General features: G+C 36.4%; 1 protein-coding gene across 49 annotated transcripts in view; it reads left to right on the top strand.

Annotated features, from left to right (window-relative positions):
- The window catches only part of LOC145686312 (uncharacterized), a 955404-nt gene that overhangs the window by 167894 nt on the left and 767230 nt on the right, over window positions 1-20280 (top strand). For 29 of the 49 annotated variants that reach the window (XM_081759464.1, XM_081759467.1, XM_081759462.1 and 26 more), the window contains exons 4-5: window positions 5132-5242; window positions 10893-10985. The exons of 15 other annotated variants lie outside the window; for them this stretch is intronic. In XM_081759464.1, the coding sequence (XP_081615590.1) occupies window positions 5132-5242; window positions 10893-10985 (204 nt within the window). The remainder of the gene's footprint in view (window positions 1-5131; window positions 5243-10892; window positions 10986-20280) is intronic. 5 more of the 49 variants (XM_081759470.1, XM_081759477.1, XM_081759486.1 and 2 more) reach the window with 1 other exon arrangement.

Below are 20280 nucleotides of genomic sequence, written 5' to 3'. Positions count from 1 at the left end.
CATCGGATTGAGAGAATATTATTGGTGAATTGGCAATGGCTTTCATGTTCTTGACGTTAATCCTTACATTTCCGACGCTTTGAACTCACGTTTACTCAGTATGAGTGCATTTCTGGGAATTTTTCGTTAAGTGTTTCCACACATGTGAATCACCCTGCTTCATCTGTTGTGCTCTGCCGACACTCCAGATGTCTTTCTAGAGCATTTGAGTACAAATTTGCTACACTTAATACTCAGAACGTCACTGTTGGCCAGCATCCGTACCTGGCGATTATGCAACCACACACAACGGGCATGAAGAAGTTCGCCATTTTGTATTTGTTCCAGATATCGACTTAATACAAACGAATTATTGGTACCGGTAGAAGCCCTATCAATTCATATCCATTTAAACCAATTTTCATTTGACAGATTATCCGGGACTCCCTACGTTCCTTTGGGAAATCCCTTGCGCGTGCATGGTAGGATTGTGTAACATGCGAAATTCAATACAGCAGGTATGACTTCTTCAGTGAATTTTTTACCCGCCCTCTTTACGTTGAATAGTTTCCGAACTATTGGCGTTCGGAAGTCATTTTCCTACGCTTTCGGCACCTTGTAGATCCGAAACTGTCCGAGAGCCAAAAGTTCAAGAGAACTTTTTTTCTTGTCTCAGTGGCAGGAGTCACCCCCCAAGAGTTGTAACTTATTTTGCAACTCCCGTCATATATGAGTGATTCCATTTCAGATCGTCCAGGGTGGTCCACACGACTCTCAGATTTAGTTTATTTTTTAAAATAAGAAACTACATACAAAATTATTAGACCCATATTTTTTCTTTTTGCTGAAAAAATGTTTTTCTTCGATATACAGCCTTCCAAAATGAATGCCCTCCTCTCGGATTGCTCGAAAAACTGAAAAACATGTCAAATTAAAAATTTTATTGTAGAGAAACGAGTGTACTTAGTAACATAATCGCAATAGCAGGAAGATTATAAAGTTGTGGAGGGCCAAAATTCGTATATTGGTTCAATAGGAATCGCGGAATTCACTCGCAATGTTGCCAACTTTGGTGAAATTTTTGCTAACTTTTTTTTTTTTTTTTTTTTTTTTGTCCTCACGCGCAATATCAACCATATGCTTCTAGCATCGAAATCTACTTCATAAGGTCTCTTGAAAATGTAAAGGACTTACGTTTCTGATTATTACATCCCACGTTATAGCATGATGAAAAGCAGAAAATTTCATTAAGACGCCATATTTGGACGCCATTTTCTCAAAAAACCCACCTTTTAAAAAATCTGAATTTTTTACATGTATTGGAGAAGTACCTCAGTATTTAATATCCGTTAACCGTTCATGCGGCTGCAGCCCCTAACTTTCACAATTAATTATTGAAATTTCGATTTTTGTACTTGAAATGTAAATATTTCCTATGGACATTGAGATCCTATACACAAGTCAAATTGAGAGAGAGTATGAAAATTTTGAGAGATGAATCCTGACATCAAATCCAGTAGAAAAGTTCCTATAAACATGAGTCGAATTCCGCTTCTTTTTCGAGTTACAGGGTTTCCAACTCGGGACCCAAAATCGGCCTGAGAATAGAAAATAAAATATATATTTCGCGTTAAGTGAGAAACTGTGTGTTAAAGCTTTGATAAAGTTCAGGAAGTTGATTTGTATAAATGATTTTTACGTGCGTGGCAATTCGGTTGGCAGTGTTGCCAACTTGGTAGAACTTTTTGTTTCCAAATGACACTACGTGGTTTTTATTTGATATCTGGTATTTACTAATGATTGTAAACATCACACGAAGCACAATTTTCCCCACATCACCACAGTTTTTGAAAACTTACATGTATTTCATTAAAAGGTTTTATCTCGTGCGTTATTGATAGTTTGTAAGATTCGGTGTCATGAACATCATCTTAGTGTTCTCTGGAACCATGAAAATTGTTTTCACTGGTAGCATGACATCGTAGTGCACTAAATACACTGTTTGTGTGAATAACAATGGGAAAGTCCTGTTACTGTAAGAACCGTATTTATTAAATGTGTTGATTATATTAAAAGCCATAAGAGGATTCTTCACAGAAAGAATTCTAGAAAAAAATTTGTCTTGCGGTAAAATATATGGATTGCGTACAGCGTGTCTGCCCAAACGTACTATTAGGAGAAAATGATTATTTGTCCTGTACACAACGCGATTTGAAAGGCAGTATGAAAAGTTTTGAGAGGTGAATCCTTCACCGTAGTCTAGGTTTCACCGATAGCGGCCGTTTTAATGGCGACACATTCATGTTCAGCATGTCATCTGTCTGGTTCCTCTGGCGACATATTCAGAAGAACAAATTCTTTATCTTGCTGGTGCATAATTTCATAATTACACCTTCTTCCGTGGTCACCAATATCTCATATATATTCACGTTGTTCACGGTAAATATTCAAAGCACCCTTTACACAAATAATCATCCTCTCCTAATACTACGTTTTGGCAGACGCGCTGTACGCAAATACATATATTTTACCGCAAGATAAAATTTTTGTCAAGGAATTCTTTCTGAACACAATCCTCTTATGCCTTTCAGAATAATCAACACATTTAATATGGTCCTTACTGTAATAGAACTTCCCCATTGTTATTCACACAAACACTGTAACTAGTGCACTACAATGTCATGTTGCCAGTGAAAACAATTTTCACGGTTCCAGTGAACAGTAGGATGATGTTCACAATACCGAATCACGTAATAAAATGTTTTGTGGTTACAGCAGAACTTCTTGAACAAGTTCGAACTTGATGCAAAGAATTGCGAGAGGTTTTGCAATAATAAAAAATAGATTTTGTTGTTGTTCTTGTTGTTGTTGTTGTTTTCTTCTTCTTCTTCTGCTTATTATTATTATTATTATTATTATTATTATTATTATTATTATTATTATTATTATTATTATTATGAGAGCTTACACAGACGTAGTTTTTATTCCACATTTTGGTTTTACTAATGATGGCAAACATCAGGTGAAATTCACACTTAATGTTGAAAACTATTAATAACGCACGAGATAATATATTTTAATGAAATACATGAAAGTTTTCGAAAACTGTGGTGATGTGGGGAAAATTGTACTTCATGTGATGTTTACAATCATTAATGAATACCAAATATCAAATAAAAACCACGTAGTGTCATTTGGAAACAAAAGTTCTACCAAGTTGGCAACACTGTCAACCGAATTGGAACGCACGTAAAAATCATTTATACAAATCAACTTTCTGAACTTTATCAAAGCTTTAACACACAGTTTCTGATTTAACGCGATATATATAATGTATGTATGTATATAATATATTGTCCCGGGCCGATTTTGGGTCCCGAGTTGGAAACCCTGTAACTCGAAAAAGAAGCGGAATTCGACTCATGTTTATAGGAACTTCTCTACTGGATTTGATGTCAGGATTCATCTCTCAAAATTTTCATACTCTCTTTCAATTCGCCTTGTGTATAGGACCTAAATACCCATCGGAAACATTTATATCCCAAGTACAAAAATCGAAATTTCAATAATTAATTGCGAATGTTAGGGGCTACAGCCGCATGAACGGTTAACGGATATTAAATACTTAGGTACTTCTCCAATACATGTAAAAAATTCAGATTTTTAAAAGATGGGGTTTTTGAGAAAATGGCGTCCAAACATGGCATCTTAATAAAATTTTCAGCTTTTCATCATGCTATAACGTGGGATATAATAATCAGAAACGTAAGTCCTTTACATTTTCAAGAGACCTTATGAAGTAGATCTCGACGCTGGAAGTAGATGGTTGATTTGCTCATGAGAACAGAAAAAAAAAAAAGGTTTGAAGTTAGCAAAAAATTCACCAAAGTTGGCAACATTGCGAGTGAATTCCGCGATTCCTATTGGACCAATATATGAATTTTGGCCCTCCACAACTTTATACTCTTCCTGTTATTGCGATTATGTTACTAAGTACACTCGTTTCTCTACAATAAAATTTTCAATTTGACATGTTTTTAGTTTTTCGAGCAATCCGAGAGGAAGGCATCCATTTTGGAAGGCTGTATATCGAAGGAAAAATTGTTTTCAGCAAAAAGAAGAAATACGGGTCTAACAATATTGCATGTAGATCCCATATATAAAAAATAAATGAAATCTGAGAATATGATGGGGACCAATTGTGGTTTGCCTGGACGATTTGAAATTGAATCGGTCATATATAAAATCTCGGAGGTGTTCCAAAAATAGCACCCGCAGCACTATTCTACAGGTCAAAATAAAGGGAAAATGTTACATGATGGCATGCCCTCCGGGTCCTCCTTCAGCCGTTATAGGAAATCAAAATTTCACAATGTGGCAACGTCGCATATTAACTTGGAGGCATTAGCATTACTCTACGAATACAACAAGCAGTTGAATCGATTGCTACACTAATAAGTGATGCTAGTGTCAATGAATATCGACTTTAGCTGCCATCTGGAAAGAATCGATATAACTGTTTGATAGATTGGTAGATCTAATGTATGCTTCTTTATTTGTGACGTTGCCATATAGTGCAATTTGTGTCTCCAGACGAGGACTCGAGAGGTATACAAATATATATATATTTGCTTTATTTCGACTTGTAAAGTAATGCTTTCTTGTCCGTGGGCGCCATGTTTAGAATACCCATATATAAATATATATCTCAAGAATGAAATACGAAATATGTAAGAAATAGGACATGGGGGAGGAGTAGCAATTTTTACTGTCGGAAAAAGAAAAACTGAATGGTTTTTGAGATAATATAGATCTTTATACACTCTCTCTTCTGGGAGCATGGAGGTGAGTGTGAAAAAAATTATCTGGATATATTTACCACTTACATTTGTCACGGTTAAATGTAAGGATTTTAGTGGTTATTACATTTCTGCGTCATAATAATTTTGTTTTTAGAAGGTCCTTTTTTTTTAACATGAATGTAACATGTAATCAGCATTAATTAATTTTCGTCTCGTGTTTATACGTTAGAAGCACATTGATGAATATATTTATGGTGTTAACATGTTGCATATGCGACAGGCTTTTAAGATATATTATGTATTATATTTAATGTCTTGTTATCGTTAAAAAATGATTTTTGTTTCATTAGATAACCAATGGGCTTGAAGTACTTGTGAATAAATCCCGAACCCCTATTGGAAACTTTAGTGAGATTCACTACGCCGAGGATGATTTATCAAATGTGTGTGTGAGGGATTTGGTATGTTAGTGAAATTCCTTTCTTGATAGAGGTGTTGGTTACTTCACTATTTTTCCCCCCTACTTACTTAATATTTTGAGAAATTTTCAACTCTTTCGACACGGATGTGACATATAAGCAGATAAACATCTAACTTGTTACTGAAGTCGTCTCTAAAGGGCTAGGAAATACTCGTGGATCCTTTAAGGAACGAAATGTGAATTAAACACAGCTTATTGAGTAACTTCGCAAGTAGTCACATGTTCGGCAAATTTGTATGTCTCACTTGTTATACTTAATACTTACGGACTTGGTTCATTGTCAATATGAACCAGTAGTGTCATTCTAGATTTTGCCACGGGGGCAAGATTGCCCACCGACATAAGAGTTTGAAGTTTTTTTTTATTAGTATACAATTTATTAAGAAGGATGTTTCCATATTCAGGGGGGAGAGTGGAGGCGGGCAGCCTCTCCCAAATAACTCTCTCTATATGAACTCGTAAAGTGCTGATATTTACAACAGATATTTTTTTTATGACCAAATCAGCGTTAAATGAGCATCACGTACCTTTTTGAAAAGTGTGGAAGATTGTATCGAATAGATGCGAGCAAATTCCATGTTACTGAAAGCGTTGATGTTTTAGTGAATCATTCATGTTGTAAACCAGGGTGTCGACTGATATGCTGAATGCTGGAAATTTACAGTGAATTTGTATTGATACTGAAAATATTGAAAATGTATATGTAATACGGGAGAAATGTCAAAATTTCCTTTGGTATCTGTCAAGATGGTTAAGCGTAGACATTAAATCTGCTACTCTTTTGATATTTATAATTAATCGGTCTTCTCAAATCATCTTCTGTACGAAATAATACGAATGTTAAAGAACGTCTAAATATATGTAAAACGATAAACCAGGCGAGGCAAAGAGTTGGCTGTGAGAAGTGAGTAAAAATCAGCACTACAAGAAATAACATCCATTTAGTCTTCTGCTTTTCATTTTAGACCGCTAGTTTCTGTGCATCTATTTTTTTTATTATTATTATTATTAAATTGAAGAAGTCTTTTTCAATACATGTTACTGCTTTTTTATATATTTTACACGCTGCTAAATACAACAACACGCAGTTAGTTGCACGTGGATGTGGCACTCACATTTTTTAACAGGACACTGGAAGTTCTGGAAATATCCAAGTCAACTCCAGTAGACACCCACAATTATTTGACACCGTAAATTTATTGTAGAAGAGTGAGTCCGAGCATGGGTATAGGTATTCTTTCCTACTTTTCTTTCGCAAGCTTTTCAGAAAGCACAAATTTTGGTACAGTAATGTTAGATACATCGTTTTAGAAATTCAAAGGCTCAAAAATCCAGGAGTCTGGTATAAAAACTCTTTCCCGAGATGTCAACAGAATACCTTGAACTAAAGTTTTGTTCCAGTTTTGTAGTAAAAACTGAGGGATCCCAAGCCTCGGTATGGTTTGACACCTCTTGCATATGAATGCATAAATTTCGTGTATGGGGATCATAATTGCCGACTAGAAGTGTGCAACGTACAGTTTCTTAAATTTTGGTCCACCTTCTGGATCATCAACCTCCCAGAACATCCAAATTCTGCAGTAACCGTGAACCCCTTTAAGAAAGTTGCCATGCAGCAATTGACAAAAGCTCTACGTCCTTACATCGTTGGTGCCGTAAGTAAGGGCATGTATTTAACCATTGTAGGATAAGTAAATGTATTCCTCGTGCAGTGTCACCTTATACTTTGAATTATCTTCCGTTCGTTCAGTTTCAGCAGTTGATCTTTAGCTACATTAATATACTGAGTAATGTATTTGGTCTAGGAATTAATTCGTGCGGTTTTTAAAGAAAATTGAAGCTTTATTTCAAAAACAAAGTAAATGAATACGTTAACAAAAATATTGTCCATCGCTAGCCACTACTTTCTCCCATCTTTCAGGCAATTTACGGATTCCGTGTCAAAAGAATTCCTCATCTTTTGACGCAATCTAATCAAAGATCCATTTTTCGATATTTTCTGAAGAAGTGAACCGCTGTCCAATCAAATCGTTATTCATGCAATCGATCAAGTAGTAGTCAGACGGAGCAGTGTCTGGTGAATATCGCGGGTGGAGTAACACTTTCCATCCGACATTTTCCAAATAGGTTTTGACTGGTTTTGCGACATGTGGTCGAGCGTTATCATCTTGATAAATAAGTTTATTATGCCTGTTATTCCATTCTGGTCGTTTTCAGGCCAAAGCTTGCTTCAAACGCATTAATTGTTGTCGATAGCGGTGTCCATTAATAGTTTCACCAAGTTTCAGAAGTTCATATTACACCACACGTTTCAAATCCCACCATATATACAGCATAACCTTTGCACAATGAATATCTCGTTTCGGTTGTGAAGAACCTGGTTCACCTTGCTTCACCCAGGCCTTTTTTCGTTTAGGATTCTCGTAATGAATCCACTTCTCATCACCAGTTACAATTCGATGCAAAAATCCCTTCCTTTTCTGTCTTTGAAGCAGCAATTCGCAAACGGTTTTTCTTCTTTCAACGTCTTTCTTTTCAGTTCATGTGAAACCCAATAAGACATCTTTTGAATCATTCCTATGGCTTTGAGACGTTTGGAAACTGTTGTTTGCTCAACTCCAAATGCTTCTGCAAGTTCGTCCTGCGTTTGACACGAATCCTGATCAAGCAATGCTCTCAATTCTTCATCTTCAAATTCTTTTGGCTGTCCAAATTGCTTTTGGTCTTCCAAGCTGAAATCACCACCTTTAAACCGTGCAAACCACTTCTGACACGTTCGCTCAGCTAGAGCATGGTCACCAAACACTTCCACTAAAATATGATGACTTGCGGTAGCACTTTTCTTCATGTTAAAGCAATGAAGAATAACTCCCCGCAGAAACACTTTATCAGGCACAAAATGCGCCATTTTCAGTTGAAGAAAAAATGTTGTTGTTTCCGCTTCAAGCAACTGACATATACTAAACAAGATGCTCAATGACAGTAGTTTTCAACGCATGTTCGGATCAACGAAACTATGGGACAATAAGCTAGTTACGCCATCTTTTGTAAAACCGCACGAATTAATTCCTAGATCAAATATATCAATGTGACAAGAAATGATTAAAAGTGATCTACCTGCGATAGTATTGCTGCATCTCAGTGAGATGTTGATTTTTTTTCATACTAACTTGACACGTCACCACGTGAGCCCTCTGAGCCATTTTCCTCTGACCAGGGACATTAGCTAGCAGAAATATCTTTATAACATCAAATTAATATTGATGTAAAATTTCAGTTGTTTTATTTATAATTTTAAATTTTTAAATATGTAACAATCAAATATATATATATATATATATAATATAAAAGGGAAATCGCTTATCGTGCTGTCGTGTCAAGTTAGTATCAACAAAACCACTCATCTTCATTGTGATGCTGCAATGCTATCACAAGGCCCAGGTAGACTACTTTTAATCATTTCCTTCTCACAGTGATATACATTACTCAGTATATTAGTGTAGCTAAAAGACCAACTGCTGAAACGGAACGAACGGAAGATAAAGTATATGGTGATACTTCATTGTATATACTCTGTTCAGAAAAGTATTAATTATTTAAGTAATAGTTCGAGTGAAAATGGATGAAGTTATATGGTATTAATGTGCAGTTTAACAACGCGTGGGAGGTGAATCCACTTACAGAAACAAGAAAAAATACCACTAAACATTTCCTCGAAATTGCTTAGTTTCAGAAATACAGGCTGCTGAATGTGTGGGAAAATGAACTTTGGGAGGTGAATATTTCCAAAGCTACTAGCTATTAATTTGAGGTGGTGTGTTATCGTCTTGGACCTGTAATCTCTTCTATCCCCCCCCCCCCAAAAAAAAAAGCATCATTCAAAATATTTTAGTGGCGGCGCAAAGGATTCCCGGATAGTTGCACATCATTTTCGCGGTAATTCTTTCAAAATCATTATATATCCGAATTCTTTAACCCACAGTGTACGATTGTAAGATGTTAAATTGAAGATTTTATTTAACGTCATTTTATCAACTACAATCACTCACTTCATTAATTATGCAACCACGTACAACACCCCAAAAATTATCGCCATTCTGATTCTTGATCAAGATACTGATATTCTGTCAACGAATTTTTGTCACTTCCTGGGACGCCGTCCCATATTTTGAATAAGAAGCACCTGTCCCAACGAAATATCAGGAAATCTCTTGACTTCCTGTAGGAGAATCGCTTATGCCGCCACTAAAAGATTCTGAATCATGCATTTTTTATAAAGCAGATTAGAAATAGCATAACCACTTCAGCTCAATGGATAGTAGTTTCGGACAACCCCCGAAGTTAATTTTCCCACGCTTTCGGCAGCCTGTAACTGAAACTAAGCGATTCCGAGGAAATGTCCGCTGGCAATTTTTTCTTTTTTTTCTGAGTAGATTCACCTCCTAAGCGGTGTCAAACGTGTATATTAACATTCTGTACATATATGTAGATGTGTGTGTAATGGACGTAAGTAGTGATGTTCTTCCTTCCCATGCCATTCGACGTATCACATGTGACTTCCAATCGTAACTTTCACTGAAGTTCTCTTTCGGACTGTCATACAATTATCACGACACTGTTTGAGAATCCTGTCAGGTGAATGTTGCATGGAAAAGAGTTCCGATGTACTCTTCCCTAAATCCATTAATTTTAACAGCAATTGCATTGCATTGCTGCACCAGTGCACTTCAAATCCTAATAGAGGAAGCCACAAATAGACAAGCAACATGCAGTCCGTCGCTACAGCTCACGCCTACAGATGGTAGTAGCATATCGAACTTCACTTGCATTCAAAACAGCCCTCTGTATGGTTTTCCAAACTAGAATGGCTGAACGTAAATTCTACGCGTAAAATTTTTTATTAATTACTGAAAAGTTCGACAATTGTTGCGGCGACGAACGTTTGATTCCCTTACAGCATACAATTTAGATCAGCAAATTTCTACGTAATTTTATTTTTAATTTTAAAAGGTACAGTGGTATTACTGTAGCTAATTGAAATAAACAACTTAATTCCATTTATAAAGTCAAGAAAGAAAGGAAGAAAAAAAGATATATATTTTTATTTATAAATACTAATAAAAATTTCGTGAATGAGAGAATAATTAGAATGGCAGTATCTGTAATGAATTAAAAATTACAAGTTAACATGGAGCAAGCGGAACTATGTAACGTACTGAATTTTACGTAGGAGAGTATGTTAATGCAGTTATATTTTACCTGGACAAGTTTAAGTTTCTTTTAATAATAATAATAATAATCTTTCTCTCTCTTCCTTTTGTGTATGTATGTATGTATGTATACGTATACTTAAACGTAATAGTTACTAAAAATGCATGTTCTATGTTGATAAATGTGTTTCGAATTACTGATAAGATAACTTGAAAGCATCACTGAACATACAAGTATCACTGATAAGTAATAATTCGAAAGGAGTTTGATAACACCTATTAAGCATTCTCATTCTTTTTCTTTCTTTAAACTTGTTTGCAATTAGCAGATGCAGTAAGTTGTGTAAATTAACACTTTTGCATGTATATGATTTGGTTTAAGTACTAAAAACAAAGTGTTTCGTATTTTTGCATGCACAGAAGTCAGTGTATTCAAACAACAAATCAACAAGTATTGAAATTAAGAAGCAGGAAATGAAAGAACTACCACAAGGAATATCTATACAGTCATTGGTAAGTTCTGGAAGCTAATTATTTCATGTATATTTTATGTTCATTTTTTTTTTTTTTTTTCACTGGTGATAATCAGATTTATGAATTGTTTCTGTAGAAAAAGAATAAAGGAAATAACGGTATAGAACACAGATTTATGAATTGTTTCTGTAGAAAAAGAATAAAGGAAATAACGGTATAGAACAAAATTTGATTTGTTTCACGAAACATAATTAGTTGTCCTGGATCTAGTTACAAGTTCATGTACAAGACAAAGATAATGGTAGATGGGAGTTATTGAACGTGGTATCCGTTAACATCCGAAACAAGGTGCTCAAAAAACATACAATACCTTAATAATATGTGTAACATTTCGAGCCGCCACACAAATTGTCCCCAGACACTGTCAATCACCGCCTCTACATGTCTCACGCTTACAAGGTAGGATTTACTCCGAGAGACGCAGCAGACCGAGGTAGGTTTATACCAATCAGACTTTGGTAGATTGTTCTGATGATAACAAATTACTCAAATAAATTCAAACCCCATCACGTACTCCTACGTTCAAATTAAGCTATTATGCAAACTGAAACAAACCGATGTTATTAACGTGTACCATTGTACACATGTAACGTACTTTTATACCTAGTGCACAGAGATAAACAAAAACTGACATTAACAATGTAATCGATTCGTTGTCTCTGTTCGGGCGGCATTTTTTTTAATCGCCCAGAGTATCGGGTCGCTGTTCAGGCGTCAGTTATTTATATAACTGCTTTCCGGGGTCTGTCCTCCGTGGTCCTGCCAATGAGTGTGTTCCAGAGGCGTTGAAGGAGTCTCCTAAAATGGATTACAAAATTATCTTTAAATTGCCTGCAGGTCTCAATAATGAGATGGGTATTAGGCACTGAAAGGTTCGGATGTCTTGTCTCGAAAACCTCACGGACGATCAGACAGCCACTCAGACTACAACGCACACAAACATCAATCATACACACGACAAAAACACACTGAATTAAACGACACTATGCTTATTTATTAAAATACTATTTAAAGAAAAAAATAACGGATTAAAAAAAATAATCACAACACTCAACACTGTATATGTATAATTATTTCCCTTAATAAAATCACCCTTCACTTTCTCATTATGCTTTAGCCCTTTGTCACTTCAGATATTAGGATTGAAGATTAAGATAATGATTCCACTAGATATACTTTTCTCATACCACTAATGCAGTTGATGGATTAGCACTGGGAAAAAGTCGCCGGGATATTCCCACGAAGTAATATAGTTGCTGCTCCAAACAATCCTCAAATGTTGACGTTAATTCTCAGAAAAAATAGGAAGACGATCACCAAAATGGAATGATAATGTTGGAGGGCGCGTTATAATTTATACGCACATGGTGTATGAACCTGGGACCTACTGATTAGGGCTAGCCACGATTAAGTCATTGACTGGTGGCTAATAACGTATAACCCTTAGCACAACATTATACTTGATGCTCGACGCGACGTGCGTGGTTGGTGCCTCGAAACGTGGAGTAACACTCCTCGAACTTAGAGGTTCGAGATACGAGCTGCATTGATCGTAGAATCAATGTTGGCAGTTCATTCTCAAAAGCACCCAGGTTAAATCACCTGTATGGAAATGTAAATAGAATATAAAAAGAGTTGACGTTAATATTAGTCCACTGGCCACGACTCACAAGACATGGCGATAACGTGACTGTGGGAACATTCAGATAACGAGCTACTAAAGCGATGTGGCTGGCGTCTCCTTGATCGCTCCTGTACCTGGTGTGCTATGAATCGCAGTATTTCCATAAATGATTGGAGAATTCAGTTCCAAATGACCATAGAACATAGTTTTTGTATATTAATAAATCAGGCAGAAACACTGAGAAGCTTCGTCGCTCACTGAAATGTTCTCACCACAAAGCAACGTTTTAAATATATATATGAATAGACGATAAAGACTTTGTTCAATTGCGTGGGAAAGAAGCAATTCCCACCGAAAAAAGAACTTATTTGCGTCGCAGAATAAAGTATAAATCGAAAAAAATATAATCACGGTCTTTATGAAATATACAGAACATTCACAAAAATACTTCTATAACCTGGTGACAGTTATAACAACAATATATATCAACAACTATTTATTTCATTGGTACGACTTGCCAAAAAGCGGGCCGTAACAATTTGTCAAATGAAAGCTTCCGAATTGCTGTTGCTTTACGTTTAGGCTTAACTTCTTGTAAGCCTCATCGATGTCCATTTGGCGGGTATCAGGTTAACCAATGTAGCCTAATTAGGAATTGTGTAGTTCTACAGTGATTGTGAAAAATGATACAAGTAGTTTCCTGCCATATTTGATGTGGATACCAGAAATGAATAATGGTATTATGAATTAAGAGGGATGTAACATTATTTCATGTAGAAACCAAAGTAGGACAATGCAAAGTTCCTGTAAGAGAATTACAGTCAAGTTTAATGTAAACAAACTGTAGAAGTAGACCTATATTCATAATGCGAATATATTAATTTTACAGTCTTTTAAAGTAGTAAAAGGAGATATTTTACAGGATAATATTCCTAACAGGATCTTTATCAGATTTATTAACTTCATGCACACGATTGGATTGTATTTTGTAATACTTCGGAATGAAAACATTGCTAAACTCACTTAGTATCATAATGAAACTACGGTGTACCGCCATGTTGGACTGCGTGAACGGAGAAAGGAATAATTTGGCAAGAATAGAACAGTAAAATTCGAAATAACAGTTAAGAACAGTTTTCTTTTAATGAGGGAAGAATTTAGGTATTAGGTTAATAAAATTAAATTGTTCGAAATTTAAGTTTATTAATATGAATGTTATTCCGCTCCCGAGTGCGAGTTCAGATGTCCAACTGAGTTGCCCAAAATCTAGAAATTAACAAAAAGTGATGTTTTGGACATAAATCTATTGGAATTGATCTTTAGAATACCTGGAATTTATCGGGGTAATAAGGCACTCAGGAGTAGACAGGTAAAAGAACTATAACTGTAAATAACTTACAGGAGAAAAGGAACTTGGCATGGTCGATATTTCGTGCAAGTACCTGTTTCAATCGGCGAATTATTATTATAATGAATTCTGAGACAATTTATCTTCCGTATAAGTGTTTTTGGGAGAATTATTTTAATCATGTGTGCTATGAATAGTTAGTTTAATTTCGTTCCGTCACATTCATTCAGGCATACTATTGAACGGGCGTGATCTAACATGTTTTGTTTCAAGTATTAAGTCTACGAATAGTATTTCAAGAGCATAGTCAGTATGCTATGATATTATTTAGCTTAATCATTTACGTATCCCAAATTGATTAAACTAAGAAATTAATTTGATTATTGCAGGGCAATAGGAAAAATTCATGGTGAAACTTCTGATTAGTAGAATAATATTTGCAAACGTTGATTAAGACGCGGATTGTCTGGCGTTAGCTACTAGATTACAATGAAATTATTTGAACATTTGAAGTAAATTTCAGGAAGCTAGATTTAATGAAAATAATAATCCATAAATCCCTTACTCAGTGTGTAAGAGTGGCATAATTAGACATCTCATTTGCTACCTTAAAATAGGGCCTAGTCTGGATGATAGGATACCTATGGGTGAGCTCATATGTATGTTAACCAGATGATAAGCCTTGGTTAGTTATAATATTTATTGTAAATGTTACTTAATAGACATATATACGTCAATGATGATGTACTGTTCCTACCATCAACGGTAATAGATTTGCAATGTGATTAGGTTAGCTAGGTTGGTTAGGTTAGGTTAGGTAGATTCATCTTTAGGTTAAGTTGGATAGGATTATTAATTATTAATCTCATTTACTATTTACAATGATATCGATTTTAGATCCCATAATACTAATATTGTATGAGTTGCTGTGATGAAATGAACCATAAACCCAGTTCTCATTAGAAAGGGAATATGAACATGTTGTCCCTTCTTAAATGAACATTATGATGCTATTTAAAATAAACATAAAATTATTCTCGAAGAGATGTGAAAATGTATTGTCTTATGCAAATGAAAATGTTGCTTTAAATCATTATTTATGCATCCTTTAAAAGGAAGGAAAAATAAATAACTATATTGAATTTGGATTGCAGATACGTTGCTATTAAATACATCAATATTATTAATTGAATGAAACAGTTGTGACTTTCCAGGAGTGCTAATCATAAAGGACCAAGCATTGATTTTAATTCGTAAAAAGAAGAATGTTCTATATTAATCTAACATAAATATAATAAAGAGTTTGTGTGTAGCCTGGGGACCAGACGAGTGGACCGAGAGTTACCAAATTTTGGTCAGAGGCCCCAGACCATGACGGATTTTTTTTTTTTTTTTTCGAACCAGGGGGTTTACGGGGTTTACTAAGACCTGTAAAAGTAGTAGAAAACGACCGATATTAGTGCCAAATTCATAAGTTTTCACGGTCGCTGAGATCAATGGTGAAACTCCGATTGCATTAACTTCCAAATTCACCCAATTCGGCTACGGGTCGGAGGTCACCGAGGGGAAAGGGGGTACCGAGACATGTAAAAAATAATCCAAAAGGATCGATATTAGTGTCAAATACATGGTTTTCGCGGTCGCTGAGATCAGTGGTGATACTTTCATAGGCGTTGACTTCCAAATACACCCCCCATCGGCTGGGGGCCAGAGGAGTTTTTTCAAAATTCGAACCAGATCATCTCAGGGGGTGTTTACCGGGATTTGTAAAAGTAGTTAAAAATGACCGATATTTTGTTCCTTTCATTGCTCAGTCTATTTACATAGATATTTTATCTGGCCCATGCGAAGAATGGGCATTTCAGCTAGTTATTAAATAGATGAATAAGCAGTTGCTCACATTGTAATGCAAATTTTATTAAACAAATAATATACAACTGAAGAGTCATGAAATAAATTGTTACAACTGATTACCAATCAATTCACAATAATTGTTGTTTATGGATATAGATTATCAATGAAATCACAACACTATCATTGGTGTGTGATCTCTTGTGGAAGCTATTTATCTTGTTACTCTAATATTGCCTTTAAAATTAATAAAATTGTTTCTTGTTGGAAATAATTTATTTGTTTGCATAGAAAAAAAATATTTATTTATATCTTCAAGAGTATTGAATATGATACAGGTCGAGGAAAAAAATTCTTTCTGCTATTAGATAGTAAAATTTAGTCTCTTGATCAGAGTGACGGTACTGAAAGTTCCTTGATCACTTACAGCTCCTCTCAAATAAATACAGTTGAGCTAAAAAAGGATGATGATGATTATTATTATTATTATTATTACTATAAATTCGACCCAATTGCAGACTCCACAAATAAAAAATACTATTCGTTTGTAAAAATTATTGTATTTTGATTCAATTACTAGTTCAATTTTATTTATTTATTTTTTAACAAAATGAAGACCTAAAAGCGAGGAAGATATCGCAATCAGCTATGCACCCGCTTCGGGAGTTGAAATAGCAAGGAGCCTAGACAGTAACAGATGATTATGAACATGATATGCAATTGGTGTATATCAAGATGACTGATAACACTTTTTGCTGATTTCTGGGAGGTTCGTACTGCTCGTCTATCGTAGCGTTACTGAACTACCCCATCCAAGTCCAAACAATAACCCTGTGGAAAGAGAACATCGACTAAAAGATCCGTGTTAAGACGCTAAGGATGTAGGAATCGCCATATCCACAGCTCGTCGAGTATCAAGACCACCAAACCCAACAAGTAAAGATGCTTACATCCAAGAGTCGTCGTTTAAGGAATAGTTCAAAATTGATTCAGTGTCAGTTTTCAGAACATGATATTCTTTTCCAGCAGCACCTAGAAGACAAGCATTCTGAATAGCTAGAGGGTGTATGCCTGGAGGAGCCTATTAAATCTGAAGATTTCGTCGAATGTGGTTTTTCGTCTGAGCCAAGACAACCTACCTCACATTTAGAAAATTTATAACGTTAAGCAATAACAGTTGCGTTTCTCATTTATTTGTATCTAGGATGAAAGAACCATCCCGGAATCACCAACCAATTGGTCCATCGTCTGAGTAAAGAGTGAATAGTTACAGGGAAAAGTTGGGCCCAGGGCATCATCTTCGTGTACACTTTCCTGAGAAGAAATAGTTCGCCTAGAAACAGATCACTGGGTTGAGCATAGCATTGAAGAACATACGAATATATTAAGGAAAATTATTCAGCACTGCAGCAGGTATGGTATCCCGGCGAAGTTCATTAAATGCATTACCATAATCCAATTTTATGACCGCGTTAGAAGCAATGTGAGTAGAAGAAAAATAAACTCTAGTTTTGTGAACAACTGCCTCGGCACAATTAGGAATACAAACATCGAGCTGATGGGGAGGGGAGGGGGAGGATTTTAACAGGCTCACGTATTTTAAAACATAAAATTTTTGCAGATATTCAGCTCCATACATTCCCAACCGTTATAGGCCAAATACCACCATCCTTCTTTCTCAGCACTATAAGTTCGAAAAACAACGGACGAGCTTCTACAGGCACTTCTCCCACAAATGATTAATGAAATAGACCACGAAAGTATTTTAGGAGTTTTTTTTTCTTTCTTTTCGATTCCAGTATTTGACAAGAAAGAAGGTCTCTAAGAATTGAAGGATGAAGCCTCTCTAGCCCTCCCTCGCTGCCTGACAGAAATGAGTAGATTACATTTTGAACCTCAATAGTTGAAACTCCTTGAAATACGAGGCCTGTCTAAAAAGTATCCGACCTTAATGTTTTCCACGCAAAGTAGTGATTCTCAGGCGGCGCCACCGTGCACGGTGGAAGGAGGAACCTTAATGCGCATGCTTGAATTTTTTCACCGCATTCGCGTGTGCCAGTCGTGAGCTGGTGGTCGCGAAGTGAGGTGCTGTTGGTAGTGTTCGTCGGATTTAGTGTTTCTCGCAAGATGACTGAACGAATTGAGCAAAGATACTGCATCAAATTCTGTCAAAGGCTGGGTGATTCTCAAAGCCAAACAATTCGTAAGATTCAGCAGGTGTTTGGAGAAGATGCGATGGGTGTAACACAAATTAAACAATGGTTCAACCGATTCAAAGATGGCCGCACATCAGTCGAGAGTGAGCAGCGTAGCGGCAGGCCCCAAACTGCTCGGAATGCAGCTGTTGTTGAGCGGGTGCGAAATTTGGTGATGGCAGATCGCCGTTTGACAGTGCGGGAGATTGCAGAAGATGTTGGAGTGAGTAAAGATTCTGCACATGCAATTTTGCGTGACGATTTGAACATGAAACGAGTGGCTGCTAAATTTGTACCCAAGTTGTTGTCTCAGGAACAAAAAGACACCCGTTTTGACGTTGCACAGGACCTTCTGGACACCACCAACACTGATCCTGGGTATCTGAATTCCGTGATAACTGGAGATGAGTCATGAGTGTACGGGTACGACCCAGAAACAAAACAACAATCGTCTCAATGGAAGCATCCCGATTCTCCAAGGCCGAAGAAAGCGCGGCAGGTGCGAAGCAAAATTAAGGTGTTGCTGACTGTTTTCTTCGATACCCGTGGAATTGTGCATCACGAGTACGCACCGGAAGGACAAACAGTGACAAAGGAGTACTATCAAGATGTTCTCAGGCGACTCCGTGACGCAGTCCGGCGCAAAAGACCAGACATGTGGAAGCGAAGAACTGGCACGTCCATCATGACAACGCCCCAGCACATTCATCCCAATTGATCCACACGTTCTTAGCCAAACATGGAATTACAACCGTTCGCCAACCTCCCTACTCTCCAGACCTGGCTCCTTGTGACTTCTGGTTGTTTCCAAAATTGAAGACGCCTCTGAAGGGATCCCGTTTTGAGAGTAGAGAAGACATAATGCGGAACAAGACGACGGAGCTGAACAACATTCCAAAAGAAGACTTCCAGCGGTGTTTCCAGTAGTGGAAGGATCGGTGGGCTAAGTGTGTGGAAGCACAAGGGGCCTACTTTGAAGGGGATTAGGGTCCCAAATCTGTCAGGTATTCGCAACTATTTTTCTGGCCAAAGGTCGGATACTTTTTAGACAGCCCTCGTATATGTTCATCATCAAGAAGATTCGGCGAAATGAAATTGCTAGAGTGGACTGGATCTTTTCAACAGGTCACCAACACAGATATCCGGGGCCGCAACTGTATCATCAAAAATTAAAAGACGAACTGGTTGCTCCAGGGATGTCACCATCAACAAGTTTCTCTACAATCTTGGAATTGGAACAATTCCGGTTTGATGGAGATTTCTGGGTCTTGGTTAAAGGCCAGATTAAGGCATCATGACCGATATTGCACAGAGGCGAACTCATTGCTTCACCCAAGAAGTCAGATTCGTAACATTATCTGATAGTTTGGGAGCACTTAAAGCAACAAATAAGAATACACACACATTGGTCCAATCCTTCGTATAATTTGAAATCATTACTTGATATGATATCACACACCTCAGAATGCATCAGCCACAGTTGAACAAGCATTTCATGGAACATTCCTTAAAATATGTGTAGAGGATCTTAGTCACATTAATATCTTGCCCTAGTTACAAATCGGCAAAACTTTGTTATTGCTGTTAGCGTTGGTAATATTTGTAGTTTTACCTTGAAGGTAACTATTATTGGTGATACAAGAGAAAATAAAATCATCATTCGTAACTTGATGTTCCGTACCAATATGTATAGCTAAGCCTCTGACATTTATATAGTACTTTCCACAATGAGGGCAAGATAATGTATTAGAAATTTAGAAGGACCCAGAAAACAGTCATTATTACTAATATTCGGTATTGAAAAATCATTTATGTGTATTTCATATTTGAGATCACTTTTGTAGGAATCTCATGCATATGTTGAAATATAATTCCATTGGATTCATGGTCCTGGGTAATTAGACTTTTATCCAAGCATAGTCACTCTTAGCATTGACGTACTGTTACCATTGGCACAAACGGTACCTTAAAGATCCTAAATTTGAGGTTACTTTTCTCGTGACCTCGTGGACAGTTATGTTTGAAATCAGTTTCATTGGTTTCAGTTTCCTCAAATTAGTATAAAAAGACAATTAGAAATTTATCCAACTATGGACATTTTTACCATTGGCACGATTGGTATTTCTTTATCGTCAAAATCAAAATAATTTATTTGAAGTAACCATTCCTAGCGCGAGTTGGCCATTTTCTGTAGGGTTTGACTCCCTTCGTAAGTGTGTGGAAGGAAAACTGAATTATTGGTTTATTGCAGTGAAA

The sequence above is a fragment of the Thermobia domestica genome, chromosome 5, assembly GCF_964235325.1.
Source record: "Thermobia domestica chromosome 5, izTheDome1.hap1.1, whole genome shotgun sequence".
In the NCBI taxonomy this organism is placed as follows: Eukaryota; Metazoa; Arthropoda; class Insecta; order Zygentoma; family Lepismatidae; genus Thermobia; species Thermobia domestica.
The sequence above is the reverse complement of the archived record's forward strand: the minus strand, read 5'-3'. Positions and strand labels throughout refer to the sequence as shown.